The sequence below is a fragment of the Mauremys mutica genome, unplaced genomic scaffold, assembly GCF_020497125.1.
Source record: "Mauremys mutica isolate MM-2020 ecotype Southern unplaced genomic scaffold, ASM2049712v1 000247F_np12_subseq_31950:375604_obj, whole genome shotgun sequence".
Taxonomy (NCBI): Eukaryota; Metazoa; Chordata; order Testudines; family Geoemydidae; genus Mauremys; species Mauremys mutica.
In genome coordinates, this window is record NW_025422890.1 from 266,240 (window position 1) to 286,575 (window position 20,336).

The window sequence follows — 20,336 nt, forward strand, 5'->3', positions numbered from 1 at the left end:
ATGGGGAAGGGGGAGAGGAGACTCTCAGCTCTTTCAGTTCAAATTGTGAAAATTAAGTGGACAGAATCCGCTTCCCCTTTTTGTGCCAGTCCCTGCTCTGCTCTGTGTCACTGTGTCTCTCTGGCGCAGTAATAGGTGGCGGTGTCCGCAGCTGTCAGCGAGCGGAGCTGCAGGGAGAACTGGTTCTTGGAAGTGTCTTGTGTGATGGTCACTCGGCTCTGCAGAGCACTGGCGTAGTTAGTGTACCACTGACTCGGTCTGTAGTAAATGCGTCCCACCCATTCCAGCCCTTTCCACGCGGGCTGCCGGACCCAGTGCCAGGTGGCGCTGGTGCTAGAAACCGAGTCTCCGGAGACGGTACAAGTGAGTGCCAGGGACTCTCCGGGTTTCACCGCTCCCGGGCCCGTTTCCTTCAGCTGCACTTGGGAGAGGACACCTGGGAAGGAAACAGAGAAATGAAACACAGAAATGAGCCAGGCCCTGTCCCCTGGGAGCAGGGAACATGTGAAAATTAAACACCCTGAGACCGCACCTAAGGGAGTGAGGCGCCCAACTGCCACTAAATTCCATTGGGATCCCTGCACCTAATTCCCTTAGGCTGCCTTGAACATCTTCTCTTCTGCAGTCACTGCAGCAGGGAACCCTCGTGACCCCCAATAGACACGTACCTGACGGAGCCTCCAGCATGAACAGGAAAATCAGCAGCAGGTTCATCTTAAGTGAAGGTCCAAACTGTCCCCAGCAGCCAGGCCCGGGCACTTCTGTGTCTGGGGGGAGTCTGAGGCTCCTCCAATCAGGGGTTTGTATTTAAACAGGAACCCTCCGGGGCAGGGATTTGCATGCGAGTTTCACAAGGGGACTATAAGCGATGACCCGGTGTGAGCTCTGTCAGCACATGAGGATCTCTCCCTGGGATGCGTGTCCCCCTAAGACAGTGAGTTCAGCGCAGAAAATTGTGAAACCTCCTAAGGCGTGTGGACGCCCCAACTCAATTTAAATAAACAGCATTTGATCGTTTAACACTCATGAAGGTGTGTGAGATTCTCAGCCACGTATAAGCGCAGGACAGCGCCTTCTTAGCAACGGAGGGATGTTTGGGAAAGGGAAATGTAACCTCCTCTCTTGTGGCTTTGGCTGGGATTTCAACAGAGCCCCAGGAAATTGGGAAATTGAGGATTTAACTCCCTTACAGTATCTCTGATATCCTACCCCGTGCTCGGTAGAGATTAATTATAGTGTTGGGGAAAAGCATTGCATTTACTGTACAGGCATAGCTACATTTCCAGTGAATAGCGGCTTTATTGGAATCAGTTCAGTGGAAGTCTTTGGGCTGACATTACTGGATCACATGAGCTAGTGGTGTTCTAGCTGTTGCCTTCAGAATATGGTAGTTTTCCGAGAATATCCCCCCGCCATTCTATATCATATCCAACGTATTCTCTACCACGACCCCATTGAAGAAATGACCCAGGCTCATAGTCTGGATAATATCTGCCCGTGGATGTTTATTTTTGGCTACTCTTTGGAGGAAGGTATTTTCGAGGGTAAATTACATTCTGATCTTTGGTTCCACTTGAGTTAGGTATCATTGTCATTTTATTCTAACCCCAGCAACAGAACAACGTTCTTGTTAGTTACACTACGGTCATACTGAGCCACTGAGAGACCCTGCTCTTCTTTCCTTGTGAAATTTCCTGGTGTCCGTTTTCTTGGTGTAATACAGCATCCAACTCTGAACTAAATATTTTGTCAAACAGATACGAAGACACGGTCCCACCATGATGATGATGATTATCATCATCCTCATCACCTCGATTCCAGTAGATGTTCTTCAAAACTTTGCAGATCAAGCTGAATTTTTCAATTGCTCCCTCTCTGTCTCCTTCTCTATTTCTTTTCCCGTTCAGTGTATAAGGGTTGGATTTGTTTGTTAGTTTGTTTGTAACCCCTTTAGAAGGTAGCTGCAGATGGAGACACCGGAGACTTTGCAGGTGATACTGAGGGTCTCTCGGGGCTTCACCACTCCCGGGGCAGACTGGACCAGCTGCACCTGAGAGAAGACACCTGGGAAAAGACAAACAATGAGAGGAATGAATTAATCACAGCACAAATCTGTGGATCGATCCCCTATTTCCGTTCCTGTCCCATTGTTCACTGTGAAAGAGTATAACCATTGTTCTGTAAAATGTATCTTTTAAAGTACTTCTCGCCCTTTTTTCCCTCCCTCATGCAGCTGCAAATTTTTCAAGCCTCCCTACTCTGTCCTGAAAGCTATCTCAGATAAGGCATCAGAAAAAAAAGACGCGAGACGAAATGTTCTTGGAAATCATGGAAGTGACCCGCAGTGAAAGAGCTCATCTGAGTGAGTGGAAGGATGTGGTATCAAATTAAAGGAAATATGCCAGTGAACGTGAGGACAGGAGGGACGCTCGAGATGAGAGGTGGCAGCAGGAAGATCAGCGGTGGCGGGATGCAACTCTGGGGCTGCTACGTGATCAAACTGACATGTTCCGGCGTCTGGTGGAGATTCAGGAACGGCAGCAGGATCACAGAGTGCCGCTGCAGCCCCTGTATAACCACCCTCACCCCTCACCATGTTCCACATCCTCCTCACCCAGACATCTAAGAATGCGTGGCGGGAGGCTCCGTGCACCTGCCCACTCTACCCCCGTGGACAGCCCAACCAAAAGGCTGTCATTATTTTGAAATATTTTAGTGGCCTTTTCCTTCCCTCCTATCCTCCTCCCAAACCACACCTGGGCTACCTTGTCAGTTCTCTCCCTCTTTTTATAATTAATTAATAAAGAATACATGCTTTTTAAATGATAGTGACTTTATTTCCTTTGAAAGGAAGCTGTGATGGAAGGGGGGAGGGTGAGTTACTTACAGTGAATGAGTCAATCAAGAGGGTGGGTTTTCATCAAGGAGAAACAAACAGAACTTCCACACTGTAGCCTGGCCAGTCATGAAACTGGTTTTAAAAGCTTCTCCGATGCGCACCGCTTCATGGTGTGCTCTTCTAATCGCCCTGGTGTCTGGCTGTGTGTAATCAGCGGCCAGGTGATTTGCCTCAGCCTCCCACCCCGCCATAAATCTCTCCCCCTTACTCTCACAGTGATTGTGGAGCACACAGCAAGCAGCAATAACAAAGGGGACATTGGTTTGGCTGAGGTCTGAGCGAGTCAGTAATGTGCACCAGCGTGCCTTTAAACGGCCAAATGCACATTCTACCACCATTCTGCACTTGCTCAGCCTGTAGTTGAACAACTCCTGACTACGGTCCAGGCTGCCTGTGTATGGCTTCATGAGCCATGGCATCAAGGGGTAGGCTGGGTCTCCCAGGATAACGACAGGCATTTCAACATCCCCAACTGTTATTTTCTGGTCTGGGAAGTAATTCCCTTGCTGCAGCCATTTAAACAGAGTAGTGTTCCTGAAGACGTGAGCGTCATGAACCCTTCCTGGCCATCCCACGTGGATGTTGGTGAAACGTCCCTTGTGATCCACCAGTGCTTGCAGCACCATGGAAAAGTACCCCTTGCGGTTTATGTAGTGGTTGCCCTGGTGCTCCGGTGCCAAGATAGGGATATGGGTTCCATCTATCGCCCCACCACAGTTAGGGAATCCCATTGCAGCAAAGCCATCCGCTATGACCTGCACATTTCCCAGAGTCACTACCTTTCGTAGCAGCAGCTTAATGATTGCTTTGGCTACTTGCATCACAGCAGCCCCCACAGTAGATTTGCCCACTCCAAATTGATTCCCGACTGACCGGTAGCTGTCTGGCGTTGCAAGCTTCCAGAGGGCTATCGCCACTCACTTCTCAACTGTGAGGGCTGCTCTCATCTTGGTATTCTTGCACTTCAGGACAGGGAAAGCAAGTCACAAAGTTCCATGAAAGTGCCCTTACGCATGTGAAAATTTTGCAGCCACTGGGAATCGTCCTAAACCTGCAACACTATGCACTCCCACCAGTCTGTGCTTGTTTCCCGGGTCCAAAATCGGTGTTCAATGGCTAGAACCTGCCTCATTACCAGCAGGATCTCCAAAGCGCAGGGGCCCGTGGTTTGAGAGAATTCTGTGTCCATGTCCTCATCACTCTCGTCGCCGTGCTGTCGTAGCCACCTCCTCCTCGCCTGGTTTTGCAGGTCCTGGTTCAGCATAGACTTCACGAGAATGCGCAAGGTGTTTACAATGTCCATGATTGCTGTCTTGAGCTCAGCAGGGTCCATGCTTGCTGTGCTATGGCGTTTGCACTGTTCACCCAGGAAAAAAAGGCGCGAAACGGTTGTCTGCCACGGCTTTCATGGAGGGAGGGGTGAGGCTGTACCCAGAACCACCTGCGACAATGTTTTTTGCCCCATCAGGCACTGGGATCTCAATCCAGAATTCTAATGGGCGGGGGAGACTGCAGGAACTATGAGATAGCTATGGGATAGCTACCCACAGTGCAACGCTCCGGAAATTGACACTAGCCTCGGTACATGGATGCACACCGCTGAATTAATGTGGTTAGTGTGGGCGCGTGCACTCGACTTTATACAATCTGTTTTTAAAAAATCGGTTTCTGTAAAATCGGTATAATCCCATAGTGTAGACATACCCACTTACAGCTGAGAGCTGGGAAAGGAAAAGCAGCAGCAATTTCATTCTCGTTTTCATGCAATGAAAGAAAGACCCCAGCGGGCAGGACTGAGTAGTTCTGTGTCTGGGGAGAGACTGAGGCTCCTAGAACCAGGGGTTTGTATTTAAACAGGAGCCCCCTGGGGCAGGGATTTGCATGCGGGTTCCCCAGAGTGGGCAGAAGAGATGACGGGGGATGGTGTCTCAGTACACGGCAATATCCCCTCGGGGACAAGTTTCCCGTTTATACCACACAGAGACAGCGGGCTCAGCTCAGCACCCAGATCCTGACAGCGGGGCGGGGCTTCCTGAGAGTAGGAAGGAGGGTCCAGTGTGTAGGGTCTCCAGCTGGCAGACTGGATTCCTCGTCACTACATTCCTCGCTGATCTACAAACCCCTGGTGTGACCTGGGCATGTCACGTAAAGGAACCTTTTCCTCAGTTCCCTTCTTAGAAAATGAAGAGGTCTCGACCCTGTTTCAGAAAAGAGTGGTGAAGATAAAATTAGCCAATGACTGAGGTACACAGATGCCAGCGAGCAGAGAGAAAACCACCTGGACATTCAGGAATGTATATTAATAAGGGGTACACCCAATCCATGAAGGAGTAACAGTTTGCCATAGACTTCCTGTTTGACTTTGGGGAAACCACTTGGGGGCAGTTTTTCAAAAGTATTTAGGCACCTAAAGATGGAGATAAGGATTCATGTGTTACCTGGTGCCTGTTCCAACTCAGCCAAGGACATTTATTCCTTAGGTGCTCAGGTTCTCAGTGGACTTACAATGATAGCACCTCTTGGGCTCATCTGCTTGTACAGGAGATCTGGGATGTGTAACAGGGGAATGGGGAAGTGAATGCCCAGCCTCCTTTTTCCCAGGGATAAGACAGTGTTTCTGCTTTTTGTCAACCCTGTACCCCTCTACCAGTGGTTTAACTGCAGCTTGTGATTGCTCAAAAGTGTCTGCCAATCCAGCTAATTCACCCACTGCATTCACCTTTTTGTCCCACAAATACTGTTTTACATTATCACTGCACATATTCAGGAATTGTTCCTGAGTAACCAAATCACACATTTCTTCAAAGCTTGTAATGCCTTTTCCCCTCACCCATTTGTCTGACAAATCTCTCATTTCATTTACATAAGCCACATTACTTAATCCAGATCCCCTCTTAAAACTCCTGAATTTTACACTATAGGTGCCATGTGTAATCTGCAACTGTTTCAAAACCAGTTCCTTAAATTTACCATCGTTGAACCATCATCAATAGGCATCTTATTCAACATCTCCAGAGCTCTCCCAGTCAACTTTGCAACTAAAGTAGTCAGAGTGCACAGTCTCCCAAAGGTGATGAAATATTCTGCAAAATCACTGGATTCATCATACTGTGGACATAACCATTCCCATTTGTGCATTTTGGGGGAAGTTGAGCCAGCTGCTGAAGGGTTTTTGTCACTGCCACTCCATTACAGCCAGTTCCTGCTTCTGGGTCACAATGTCTTTCTCTGTTAACTACAGGGCTTGTAGGAGTGCAGCCTTTTGTCTGGCTGCTTCTGCCTCATTTCTACCTCCCACATTTGAAACTCACGGTTCTTTGCCTTTTCTTCTGCCTCCAGTCTTGCAAGCTCTAGTTTTGTAGCTTCCTCATTGGTAGTCATTTTCCTGCTGTCTTGTTGAGCCAGACACGCTAGCCTGCTGCAACACAGACCCAGGGTCTGGTCCACGCCCCCAAAGCTGCAGACTTTAACTAAAAACTGCTCAGCAGGTCACCTATCTGCAGTACCCAGACACCCAGTTCCCCATGGGATCCGAACCCCAAATAAATCCATTTTACTCTGTATAAAGCTTACAAATGGTAAACTAATGAATTGTCTGCCCTCTATAACACTGATAGAGAGATGCACAGCGGTTTGCTCCCCCAGGTGTTAAATAGTGTTGGTTAATTGAAAAACAAAAGTGATTTTGTTAAGTATTAAAAGTGGTTTCAAGTAATAACAGAGAGACCAAAGTAAGTTACCAAGCAAAATAAAACAAAACACACAAGTCTAAGCCTAATACATTAAGAAACTGATTACAGGTAAATCTCACCGTCAGAGATGTTCCAGTAAGCTCCTTTCACAGACTAGACTCCTTTCTAGTCTGGGCCCAATCCTTTCCCAGGGTACAGTCCTTGTCAGTTTCAGGGGACATCTTAGGTGGAAACTAGGGGTATTCTCATGAGGGTGTGTGCTGGGCCATCATCCTCAGTGCGGTGGGATCTTGAGTGTATTTAGGATAAAATAAAACAATAATAGTAATTAATAATAATTAATAATACAAGAAGTTTCCCTGAAATCACACAATTCCAGAGACTCAACTTCAGGGCCTGTTCGTATTCATGTGACTTGGTGATGGAAGATGCTCAGGTCCTGGCCGAGTTTTGCTTGCTTGTTTTTGGTAAAATAAATGAACAAATAGATTAACTATATGGAAATATAAATATTCATGAGATAGGGTGACTCTTAGCTCTGCAGCTCCGGCCCACGACCAGCGGGGCTGTGAGTGGGGAAGGGCCACCTCACTTGGTCCCGTGGGGCTGGGACACCCGCTGGCACTGGAAGAGAGTTGGGACTGGATCCTCTTCCCAGCAGTGACCGGTTCCATTGAACTGTGCAGTGACCAGAGGGGAAATGTTCCCTGGCAGGTTTAGCCATATGGAGAAGGGCCAAGCAATTACTTGGCCCTAAGTTCCTCTGTGAGGAAATACAGTCACTGCAGGGAGCTGTTCATTCTTCCCAGGGGTGCGAAAGTGTCAGGAGGATCCTAGTGCCCGGCGCTGCACAGACACACAGGACGGGACACTCTGACTCCTGCACCGGGAGCCCTAGGGCGACTCACTCAGATCCCTGGCAGCAGGAGTGTGTGTCTCTTATAAAGCAGGGGCATGCAAATGAGGGGGACAGTTTCCTGTTTAAATCTGTGCCTCTCGCTGCCCCCGGAAACACAATCCGCAGAACCTGGCAGGGCCAGCTCCAGACCCCAGCGCGCCAAGCGTGCACTTGGGGCTGCTCTGGCAGTCGCCGGTCCCGCGGCTCCGGTGGACCTCCCGCAGACGTGCCTGCGGAGGGTTCACTGGTCCCACGGCTTCGGTGGAGCATCTGCAGGCATCTGCAGGAGGTCCACCGGAGCCACGGGACCGGCGACTGCCAGAGCAGCCCCCGCAGCATGCCGCCCTGCTTGGGGCGGCGGAAATCCTAGAGCCGCCCCTGGCCCCTGGGTCTGTGCAGTGACCAGCCAGAGCTGGTATTTTTCTCCTCTGAATAACTGGCAGTTCGAAGAATATTGTGTCACCGCTGTATCGATATTTACAACCTGTTTTTATTCTCAGGTCCCCGGTCCCAGGTGCAGCTGGTGGAGTCCGGAGAGGATGTGAAAAAGCCCGGAGACTCTCTCCGCCTCTCCTGCAAAGCCTCCGAGTTCATTCAGCAGCTAGGATATGAGCTGGGTCCAACAGGCAGGGCCGGTTTTAGCAAGTGCTGGGCCCCTTTCGTGGGGCTTGTACTCACAGGGCGGCGCCTAGGTTTTCGCAGCACTTCGGATTGCTGCCCTCCGGCTGGGGATTGGAGCAGCAGGACTTGCCACACTCCAGACGGAATAGCAGGGCCGGGGGATTCGCTGCACTCCTGCCTGGGGATCGGGGCCGTGGGACTCGCCGCGCTCCGGCTGAGGGGTGGGGCAGGGACTTGCCGTGCTCTGGATGGGCTCCGGCCCCCCTTAGGCACAGGCTGGGTTGGGGGAGTCGGGGAATGGGCCTAAAGCTGGCCCTGCCAACAGACTCCTGGCAAGGGACTGGAATGAGTCGCTTATATAAACCCTGGTGCACAAACCTCGATGCCCACTCTGCCCACATATCTACACCAGAGCCACCATCACAGGACCTAAGCAGATCAGCCACACCATCACCGGTTCATTCACCTGCACATCCACCAATGTAATATACGCCATCATATGCCAGCAATGCCCCTCTGCTATGTACATCGGCCAAACTGGACAGTCCCTACAGAAAAGGATAAGTGGACACAAATCCGATATTAGGAATGGCAATATACAAAAACCTGTAGGAGAACACTTCATCCTCCCTGGCCACACAATAGCAGATCTAAAGGTGGCCATCCTGCAGCAAAAAACTTCAGGACCAGACTCCAAAGAGAAACTGCTGAACTGTTTAGTTCATCTGCAAATTTGACATAATCAGCTCAGGATTAAACAAAGACTGTGAATGGCTAGCCAACTAGGAAAGCAGTTTCTTCTCCCTTGGTGTTCACACCTCAACTGCTAGAAGAGGGCCTCATCCTCCCTGATTGAACTAACCTCCTATCTGCCTGATTCTTGCTTGCATATTTATACCTGCCTCTGGAAATTTCCACTACATGGATGTAGACGAATTGGGTATTCACCCACAAAACCTCATGCTCCAATACCTCTGTTAGTCTACAAAGTGCCACAGGACTCTTTGCTGCTTTTACAGATCCAGACTAACACAGCTACCTCTCTGATATTTAATACATATGTATCTCTCTCTCTCTCTCCGTCTCTCTTCACTTTTTTAGTATTGCAGGTTTTCAAGGAGAAACGGCCTGTTCTGAATGTCATCCTTGCTATCTCTTCATAGGGGCAGCTAACTGCCTTAGGTATCTTTGAGACTGTAAGACTAATTGATTTATTTCCCTGTAGGGCTAAACTCTCAAAATCGCCTCTGTCTGAAGCTGTAGGAGTTTTCTCATGTTACGTAGGATATCTGTGGTTGAAACAGTTAATTCGGTATCTTCTCCTTTTCCTCCTTAAACCCCACAAATACCAATCAGAGAATTCGATCCTGAAAAGGAGATTTTTTTTTAAATTGAGAAGGGAATTTAATTGGCCATTTCAAATACATGAAATGGTTTGAAAACTCTCAGCCCTTGAATTTGGGTAAGGAGATGAACTCTTGCTGGGTGAGTAAACCAGCCACTCACTGATCCCGGATTATGAGGAACCATACCCTCCGGGTAGCTTACTTGACAATATCTGTGTTTATTGCTGCTTCCTACGAAGCTACTGTTGAGGCAGGAGACTGGGCTAAATGGGCCCTGGGAGATTCTGGAGGCTGGCAGTTGCTAGGATCCCATGTTCCTAATGGCTGCTCAGAGAGAACAGTGATTGTTGCCGGGTAACTGGGGGTAATGATGTGGGGCTGGGAACTTAAACATGGAGGCTGGTATAGATACGATCCAAACACGCAGGAATCTGAGCTTCTGAAGATACTGAGCTCTCGTGAAAATCCCAGGGGTTTGAAACACACTCAGCGCCTTACACACGTAGCTAGATCCTCCCTTTTTGAGTGTTTGATCTGAATACATGACCTGGTCGGGTAATGCCTGCAGAGAACGGAATTCCCACTTCTAGAATGACAGTGCGGTACTAGATTGTCCAGCAGGCACCGGGTGTAGAGACTTCTGGTTCATCTTCCCAGCTAGGGGAGGAAAGAGCAGGGGCGGCTCTAGAAATCAGGCTGCCCCAAGCAGCGCGGTGCGCTGCGCCGCCCTTCCCCGGTCCCGCGGCGGGTCCCCTCTTCCCGCGGCTCCGGTTGAGCTCCCGCAGGCATGCCTGCGGCAGGTCCGCTCGTCCCGGGCTCCGGTGCCTGCGGCAGGTCCACCGGAGCCAAATGCCGCCCCCCCGGGAAAGGGCCGCCCCACGCGCCTGCTTGGCGCGCTGGGGTCTAGAGCCGCCCCTGGGAAAGAGCAATCTCGGGACTCTAGCTGCAATAGCAAGAATTTAGGAATGAAAATAATTGGGGTTTTTCCCCTCATTTCTCGGCAGAATGACAGAAAATCTCAGAGCGCAGGTAGCCACGTGAAAGACTCCTGGGCCTGACTCGCAGCCTTGGGAGTTCTGATCCGCTGTGTGACTTTGGGTGATATGGAGTTTAATTTAATTCACAATTACTTCAACTTGCCATGGTATCTGGAGAAAGCGAATAACTAACGAAGCGGAAAGAACGCGGTGTTGGCAGCCGCTGCTTTGTCTGTAACTCAATCGGGAATGTTGGTTCTCTGCAGGGTTAGTTTTAGGCCGGGCTCGGATAGGTTTCCTCTCATTGTGTGTCTCTGGCACAGTAATACACGGAGGTGTCTGCGGGCTGCAGGCCGCTCAGTTGCAGGAACACTTGGCTTTTGGAATTGTTTTTGGTGATGCTGTTAGGTAAAAAAGCAAGTCCTTACTCACCTCTCCAGCACCCGAGTTCGTGCGGAGTTGGTATGGGGCTCACAAATCTGTCAGAGACCAGACAACACTTCGTTGATCAACGGGCTCACACTATCCTTAGCTTAAAAGCTTTCGGAGTAAGTGTGGCAAGTTTATTAGGGGTGAGCATCAATATTTATACACAGAAGTAAACAAAGTGATTAACAGATCATAATGGTCATGCATAATCAATCAAGATTCTACAGGATAAAACAGGTTAAAATGTAAATTAGAAAAGACAAAGGGGGGGATGGCTACTTAAGGGGAGGGGGTGTCATGAGTAGTTCGCAGGTCAGAGCTTTGATTAAAAGTTTCAGATAGAGACATCAAGTCTGGGTTAAGTTTAAACTCATAAAAAGTTCAGACTCAACAATGCTGAGGCGATTTTTGAGAGCATTGCTATAAGCAGTGCCCCCATCATCCCAGATAATTGCCAGCCAGTCCAGCCCTTTCCCCGCTGGCTGGCGGACCCAGTGCACCTCGTAGCTAGTGAGAGAGAATCCGGCCACGGTGCAGGTCAGTCTGAGGGTCTCCCCGGGCTTCTTGACTCCCCCTCCGGACTCCACCAGACTGACCTGGGAATAGACACCTGCAGAGAGGGAAATAAAGGGGGAATACTGCAGTGATTCCCGGAGGTGCAGTTATTAGGGAACACGCGGTACCGGGCGCCCAGGCGCAGCGCATGTCCCGCCCGTACCCGCGGGGAGCAGCAGGAGGAAGGCGATGGCCAGGCTGGGGGTCATGTCTGCGGCGGGCGGCTCGGTCCCCAGGCAGGATGGGAAGCTGAAGCCCGGCGCTGGCTCTGAGCGGGGTGAGCGGCCGGGACTGGGCTATGAACAGGGCCCCGGGGAGCTCATTTGCATGGGCCGGGGGTGGGGACTATATAACGGGGGACCCTAGGAGATATGTGACAGTGCATCGCACTTCATTCTAGTGGCAGGTGGGTTAGAGAGTCCAACTCTTTAAACCTCCATTCAATTTGAATATATAGAATCACTGAATGAACGCAGTTGCGTGATCATCTATCTATCCCCATGCCCCCCCATCCATTAAGTATCATTTAGTTATTAGGTATGTGTATAATCTTTCTTTCTTTCTTTCTTTCTCTCTTCACTAGTAAGGGCTCGGTGCTGTCTCGTATAGTTATGACCTGCGGTGTTCCCCGTCAGCAGACAGTAGGGAGTTATGGAAATGTAGTGTGAGTTCCTCCTTATCTCCGCCCCTTTACACAACCTGAGAGATTAGATCGTGAGCTTCGGATGTGAGGTGGGTAAGTAAATCCGCGAGACTCCTTTGAAAATCCCAGCCGTGACTCATACCCAGGAGTAGCGGAGTTTGGGTGCATACAGGAAGTGATGATCTCTCCCCCACAGGCCCATAGAGGGTTTGTGCCGCAATGGGTGACATAGCCAGGGAATTATAGGGTTAAAACCAATTTTCCCATAGCTGTATTGTGTATGAATCTGCTGCCCCCACGGAATTCTGCAGGTTGAATTTTTTGTATTAACACTATTGGGACTCCCGTCGCTGTGTCTCTGGCACGGTGATACCGGGCGGTGTCCTCGGGTCTCGGGCTGTTCATTTGCAAATACAGCTGGTTGGGATTATCGCTGGGGGTGACGAATCGCCCCTTGACAGAGTGGAGTAGTGTGTAGTTCCACACTCGGATACAGGAGGGAGACCCACTCCAGGCCCTCCCCGGGGCCCTGCCAGACCCATGCATCCAGAGGCTGCTGAAGGTGAACCCGGAGGCTTTTCAGGGGAGATGGAGAGAGTCTCCGGGCCTTTTTCACATCCCCTGCGGACTCCACCAGCAGCTGGGAACAGGTACCTGGGACAACCGCTGGGAGAAATTACCCTTCAAGCTGCTACAATGAAAAGGAATTGCAGCCAAAGTCTCATTTTGCCTGGTGTGGGAGGGGAAAGGTCTCACGGGGGTGTTGGGTGTTGGCTGGTAACGGCTTGTCTCTAGGCCCGCAGCTTGGGCATGGAGAGAGAGAGAGATTTAAACAGGAACCTGTCCCCCCTATTTGCATATCCCCCTCCTTATAAGAGACTCAAACTCCTTCCCTTACTGGTATGAATGACTGCACTCGGTTCAGAGACCAGTCTGGCTCTTGCGGGGAACGGCGAGTTCCTCATTTTTCCTTTGCATAAGGAAGACATGAATGTCTTTAAAGACACCGCTCCCCATAACATGTGTTCAGGGCCTGCTTATAATGAAGTTACCTGGTAGTGGGAGACTCCTGGGCCGTGAGGCTGTGGAACGGCCGGTCACTGGGGGGTCAGTGACTCAGGTGGGGTCGGGTCACAGGATCAAACTGGGCTGAGCCTCTCTCTAGTAGGTGAAAATTCCTCGGGGCGCTGAGCGAGGGCTGGAACTGAATTCCCTGCCCATCCGCCTTCCCAGCAATGTCCGGGTCCGCTGGAAAGTGCAGGGAGGGAGCAGAGGGAAATGTGTCCTGGGAAGTTCAGACAGGGCCAGCTTTAGGAAGTGTGGGGCCCGATTTGAACAGTTTCCTCGGGCTGTCAGGGATGACTATAAAAAAAAATGTAAAAAAACACATGGGGCTTGTACTCACCGGGCAGGGCTCTGGGTCTTCCCCGGGGTCCTTCTCTCGCTCCAGATCTCCGGCGGCACTGAAGGACACGCTGCCAAAGTGCTGCCGAAGACCCAGAGCAAGCGAAGGACCCGCCGCCGAAGACCCAGAGCGCCGCCAAGTGAGTTAAAATTGAAAAGGCGCCTCTAGCCAGGGAAGGGATCCTCACTGGGCGCGGGGCCCTCTGAGGTGCGGGGCGATTCTGGGGAATTGGTGGAATTGGCCTAAAGTTCTGAACTGTTCAGATGTGGGTCAAGGGCCAAGTGCTGCTTTCTTTCCTCTCTGGGAGTTTCCCATTTGTCTCAATGAGGCTTCTGGTTTGGAGGGGGAGGGAGGTATTGGGTTTTTTTACCCAGGGCTGCCCAGAGGATTCAGGGGGCCTGGGGCAAAACAATTTTGGGGGCAGCTTCCATAAGAAGAAGAGTTGCAAAACTATAGAATCCTGTATTCTCGTGGGGGCCGGGGGCAGATTGCCCCACTTGCCCCCAGGGCGGACCTGTTCCCCTCAGCTACCTTACTGCGCTCTCACGTTATAAACGTTACAGGGATTGGCAACATTTGGCACCAGGCCCTGGGGAAGCACACTGGTTGGCCGGGCTGCGGCTGCAGGTTCGGCCCATAATGCTGCTAAGGCCACTGGGGGCGGCGGGAAGCGGCGGCCAGCACATCCCTCGGCCCATGCTGCTTCCCGCTCCCCCCATTGGCCAGGAGCGGCAAACAACAGCCAGTGGGAGCCTAATGGGCTGAACCTGCAGAGCAGTAGGTAAACAAACCGGCCAAGCCAAAGGTTGCTTATCCCTGTTATAAACCATCGAAGTTCCAAGGTATCCCAGTGAAGGGACCCTGCCTTGGCTGACACGTCTGTGCTAGCCCCTCTGTGCTCTCCTCTTCCCAGATGTGTTGGTCCCTCGCACACCCCTGAAATTCAGGGCTGAGGGCTTCTGAGTTTATTGCAAACTGGTTAGCTTGGAAACGGTCCCGATTTCCATTTAAACCCTACATAGATTGGAGCCCAGAGAGGCAAACCTGATTGGACACAGTGAGGTCTGCGCTCGGAGAGGTTCTTGATTTCAGCTCCATTGGGATTTTGAGAGTGGCCCGGCAAACCCTTCCTAGCCTAGTAATCCTTACCCCACAAATTGTTCCACGGGAGCCAGTGGGGTCAGTCCCATTAGTAGGGATGGCAAGATCTTAAAGAGAACTAGACCCTGCAGACATTTGTCTGGTCCAGCCCCGGGCTCTGTTCCTGGCACTTCAGCGGCAGCGCAAAGGAAGAGTGGGATGGAGGGACCCGGAATTCCAGGGGCAGCATTCCAAAAGATTTTTTTTTTGCTTCGGTAGTTGCTCTCTGGGAGGGTTTTTTGCTCGGGGTGGCAAAAGACCTAGAGCCAGCCCTGGCAGAGATTTATCAATGGGCTGAGAGGGGAGAGATTTAGCCCGCTCACAACCTTGCAGGCATAGAGCCAGACTCCAGAGTGGGGTGTTGGTGGCTTTTTCCTTTCTGTCCACAGGCCCTTGAGCCAACGACTCAGACTTTATCCTCCAGGAAATAGAAGGCCTGGGCTCTGTTCCTGGCTCCCATATGATAGCCGGGCTCTAGTGTCTGCAGCGGGCACCAGTGTAAAGACTCCCTGTTTATTTCCCCAGCCATGGTGGGAGGGAAGAATAATCTAGTTGCTATAGCGTGAGTCTAGGTATGAATATCCCTGGGGTCTTTCCTTCCCCTTGTTAGCACAATGATAGACACATTGGCAGAGCAGGGCCCTCGGAGTCAGGACTCCTGGGTTCCAGTCCCAGGCTCGGTGTCGCTGATTCACTGTGTGATTTCGGGTGAGGCGGAGTTTAACACAAGCGCTTGTAACTTGCTGAGGAATCTGCATGAAGCAAAAAACTAACTAAGCAGAGAGACCGCGGTGCTGGCAGCTGCTGCTCTCTGCGCGTCACACGGGAAGGCTGGTTCTCTGCACCGTTAGTTTTAGGCCGGGCTCCGATAGGTTTCTTCTTACTGTGTGTCTCTGGCACAGTAATACACGGAGGTGTCTGCGGGCTGCAGGCCGGTCAGTTGCAGGAACACTTGGCTCTTGGAAGTGTCTCTGGTGATGGTGAGGCGATTTTTGACAGCGTCATTATAGTTATTGTTTCCATCACCCCAGATAACTCCCATACATTCCAGCCCTTTCCCCGCTGGCTGGCGGACCCAGTGCACATGGTAGCTAGTGATGGAGAATCCGGACACGGTGCAGGTCAGTCTGAGAATCTCCCCGGGCTTCTTGACTCCCCCACCGGACTCCACCAGGCTGACCTGGGAATAGACACCTGCAGAGATAAAGGGGGAATATTGCAGTGATTCCCGGAGGCGCAGTTATTAGGGAACACGCGATACCGGGCGCGGAGCAGCAGCGCAGATCCCGCCCGTACCCGCGGGGAGCAGCAGGAGGAAGACGATGGCCAGGCTGGGGGTCATGGCTGCGGCTGGCGGCTCGGTCCCCAGGCGGGATGGGAAGGTGAAGCCCGGCGCTGGCTCTGAGCGGGGTGAGCGGCCGGGACTGGGCTATGAATAGGGCCCCGGGGAGCTCATTTGCATGGGCCGGGGGAGGAGGCTGGGGGCGTGGAGACAATATAAAATGGGATCCAGGACGTGTGACGCTGAATCGTGTTGTTAAATGTAACGGCAGGTGGGTCACAGAGTCCACTAACTGCATTTCCTTTGCACCTTTTAATTTGAAAATATATAACCACTAAATGAAAGCAGTTGAGTGATCTATCTATCCATCCCCATCCACCCCCTCTATGTATCTAATCTCTGTCTTTATTCCCTTCAGTGTTGTGGCCCATGTTACATACGAGCAATTATTTATATCACCGAGCCATTCCTTTGCAGGAGAATGAATATAGGAAGAGTTTACAAAGATGCTTCATGAAACTTATGCTCCAGGTTATAATGATCAAAAGGATATTGAAGTAAAGTTGCTTAGTGAAACAGACAAAGAATAAAAGTCACGCAGCCACAGGCGGCTTAGGTGGAGTTCAGTAGGTGCAAAGGCCTTTGTGTTGGCCCCTCTACAAAGAAAGTCCTTTATCACAGACCCCTCCCTTCCTGCGATAAATGTGAGGGGGGGGTAGCATCCTTGTGTAATTCCCCAACCATTCACTTAGCTACAGAATCCTCCTAAGCAGCTGTACCCTAATTGCCTTACCTGTAAAGGGTTAAGAGGTAAACTTAATGTGAGTTGGCACCTGGCCAGGGGAACCAATAGGGAAGCTGCACCCTTTCAAATTGTGACAAACTGCTGGGTGTAGGGGTCTTTTGTTCTCTCGCTGCAGAGGGACAGGGCAGCAGCTATGCTGTAAGAAGCTTGGGCCCAGGTATAAAAATCATCAGTATCATACCTAGAAACTACACGCAGCCACAGGCGGCTTAGGTGGAGTTCAGTAGGTGCAAAGGCCTTTGTGTTGGCCCCTCTACAAAGAAAGTCCTTTATCACAGACCCCTCCCTTCCTGCGATAAATGTGAGGGGGGGGGGTAGCATCCTTGTGTAATTCCCCAACCATTCACTTAGCTACAGAATCCTCCTAAGCAGCTGTACCCTAATTGCCTTACCTGTAAAGGGTTAAGAGGTAAACTTAATGTGAGTTGGCACCTGGCCAGGGGAACCAATAGGGAAGCTGCACCCTTTCAAATTGTGACAAACTGCTGGGTGTAGGGGTCTTTTGTTCTCTCGCTGCAGAGGGACAGGGCAGCAGCTATGCTGTAAGAAGCTTGGGCCCAGGTATAAAAATCATCAGTATCATACCTAGAAACTACTCATTTGGAACCCCAGATATGGAAGTAGAAATGTTAGAATGACACAACCAGAGATCTTCTTATTTTGGTTTGTGGATTCCTCTGTGCTAACCCCAGGTGCTTTAGTTTCCTTGTTGTAACCTTTAAGCTGGACCCCAAGAAAGCTATTCTTGGTTCTTAATCCTTGCAGTTGTTCTTTTAAAATCTAGCAATAGCCTGAGTGCCCGGATGTATTTTTCTTTTCTTCCCCCCCCCTTTTTTTCTAAATTACCTTTTTAAAGGACATGATTGGATTTCTGTGTCTTCAGAGGTTTGTGAACTTTTTTTTTTAGTTAGCTGGTGGCAACAGCTGTTTTTTTTATTTTTATCTTTTCCTTTCTCAGTGTGTGTGTGTGAAAAGGCTTGGGTGTACCTCACAGGGAGGAATTCGCAAGTGCGCCTTCCTGGGCTCTGAAAGGGGTTCTGCTCTTGGGTGATGTCAGCTCTACTAACCCAAGGCCAGGTAAAGCTATGACCTTGGGACTTTAATACAAGCCTGGAGTGGCCAGTGTTAATTTTTAGGGTCCTTGCAGGCTCTCACCTTCTGCACTCGAAGTCCTAGAGTGGGGAATCAGCCTTGACACTTCCAGTCAATGATCCTCTCTTCAGGAAGAGGTTTTTGTTTCAGCTCATACTAGCTTCCACTCGCTGTGTTTCTGGAGATGGTGACTTGCCCTTGGACAGCCTGAAAATGCCATTGGCTCTATCCACTTGGGGAGTTAACCCTAGCCAACCACTCAAGACTCTTCCCAGGAGCCTGATGGACCCAGTCCATATCCACAGTCTTCTAATCTGAACCCGGAGGCTTTGCAGGAGAGGCGGAGAGAGTTTCCAGGCTTTTACACATCCCCTCCGGACTCCACCAGCTGCACCTGAGACTGGGCACCTGGGAATAAATACACTTTATAGATGTTAGCATAAAAAGAGTGAACATTCAATTGTCACCTTTAAGATGGACCCCAATAAAGCTATTCTTGGTGCTTAATCCTTGCAATTGTTCTTGTGATGACTGCAAATTACTGAGGGTACAAAACTACCTTTAAAAGATGTTATAGCAAAAAGTAAGTGAATCCAAGGTCCCATTTCCCCCGGTGATTGAAGGGGAAGTTCTCGGGGCGGGGGATTGGTTGGTAATTGCACAATTGCAGAGCTCTGGATTATCTCTGCGGGTGCAGCCTTGGCATTGTGAGACAAATTTAAACAGGAAAGTGTCTCTTCCATTTGCATATCCCGCTTCTTATAAGAGACACAAACCCCTTCCATTGATGTTCTGAATTACCTGCACTGGAGCTCAGATAGAAGGCATCAGACTTCTCCATTGCTATATGTTTCCAACCAGTGATGTGATGTTCTACCTCCGTTGCAGTAGAGAAATAATAACAGGAGGTCAATGACCTCCCATTCCAAGATATTAATGGCTAGATGTTGAACCAAAATCTTTTGTGGTCAAAGGAAACGTCCTCTCTGGCCTGAGTGGCTTTGGATCACCCCAGAGAGATAAGAATATTTGGCTACCTACCTGGCAGGACAGATGAAAATGAAAGTACCTGTGATTATTGGAATCAGATATGTGTGACAATTTATCCTCTCTTTTTAGACGGGATTGGAAGTATTGCTGTAGACTTGCAATTCCAATGGAGGATAATGGAGTTAGGTTCCCAACTCCCCCTGACCATCACAAGGATTTTGGCACCTAACTCTCTTAGGCTCTTTTATAAATCAGAGACAGAGTTTATAGCTTGTCTGCAGTTTTCACCCCCAAACAGTCTCTGGCTGCATTGTGCATTTTCAATGTGGTGTATAAGCGCCTTTCTGACCCTTCACTGATGCTGTCATTGTCAAAGGAATCTAAGGGAGTCAGGCACTCAGTAAGCCCTGCGTTCCACCATCAATGGAAATTAAAGGCCTAATTCCTCCAATTTCCTTTAAAAACACTCCTGTAAATACAACTATTTTCTTTTAACTGATTCCCGAGTGATAATGTACCGGAACAGTGGAAAGATGGTGGAAAGGTTAATTTTCACATATAGCAGAAAACCATTTCTGTATATTTATAATAGGCTGGATCACCCAGGTGTCCCTAACTGGCACAGTAACACAGAGCAGTGCGGTCAGATCTCAGGCTTCTCATTTGGAATCCAACGCGTAGTTCTTGCGTTCATGCTGTTCTTTGGAGGAGGGGTGTTTTTGTATTTTTTAGCCTGCTATAGATTCTCGCCTCTCCTACCCACATTCCCTGTAAGCTTCCTCTTCATGGTTTTGGTTGTGTGTTTCGTAAAGGGTGTAGTTTGGGGTTGTAATGAAACGATAAAAAGGCTACTTAAATATATCAAAAATAATTCGACCACTCCTTGAGGGGCAGAGAGATTGTGACTGGTGGGAAAGGAGGGGGCGGGGCACTTCAGAGAAGTTTTATATTTGTATAAACTGCTCACCGTTATCTGGTGTTTCTGTTAAAAGATCTCAAAGAAATAAAGAAAAGAAGCAAGAATTTGGGAGGCTATGGTAACATAAGTGACTTCCTACAGCCTTTAGAGAGGCTAAAGTTTTCCTTGGGAAATTGATAATGTGACCAAAATCTCATCTTCCTGGAGGTGGAGAAATGAATGTGTCCAAGGATGGGGAGTAAATGAGAAACTGTAGAGAAGCCAGAGCCCCTGTATACAGGGAGATTCAAGACTGATTCCCCACTCTGGCACTTCAAGTACAGAAGGTGGGGGCCCACAAGGACTATAAAAATTAATACTGGCCACCAGCGGCGGCTCCAGGCACCAGTGCTCCAAGCACGTGCCTGGGGCAGCAAGCGGTGGCAGGCACCCTGCCAGTCCCTGGAAGGCGGCAGTCAGGCAGCCTTCCATGGCAAGCCTGCAGGAGGTCCGCCGGTCCCGTGGATTTGGCGTTAATTCAGCGGTGGGTACGCCGAAGCCGCGGGACTGGCAGACCTCCCACAGGCAAGCTCCTGAATACGCAGGACCAGGGACCTCCTGCAGGCAAGCCACCAAAGGCAGCCTGCCTGCCGTGCTTGGGGCA

At 50.1% G+C, this 20,336-nt stretch overlaps 1 long non-coding RNA gene and 1 gene segment (V, D, J or C); both read right to left on the reverse strand.

Moving 5' to 3' along the window:
* Positions 1-4,627: 4,627 nt before the first annotated feature.
* Positions 4,628-13,601, reverse strand: LOC123357029. The gene is made up of 3 exons (XR_006575492.1): positions 13,113-13,601; positions 6,711-6,880; positions 4,628-5,097 (listed from the first exon to the last, which is right to left on the reverse strand). It is a non-coding gene; the product is annotated as an uncharacterized LOC123357029 (long non-coding RNA).
* Positions 13,602-15,485: 1,884 nt separating this feature from the next.
* Positions 15,486-15,947, reverse strand: LOC123357034. The segment is given in 2 exon segments: positions 15,486-15,799; positions 15,902-15,947. Coding segments are annotated over 2 exon segments (360 nt in total).
* Positions 15,948-20,336: the final 4,389 nt, after the last annotated feature.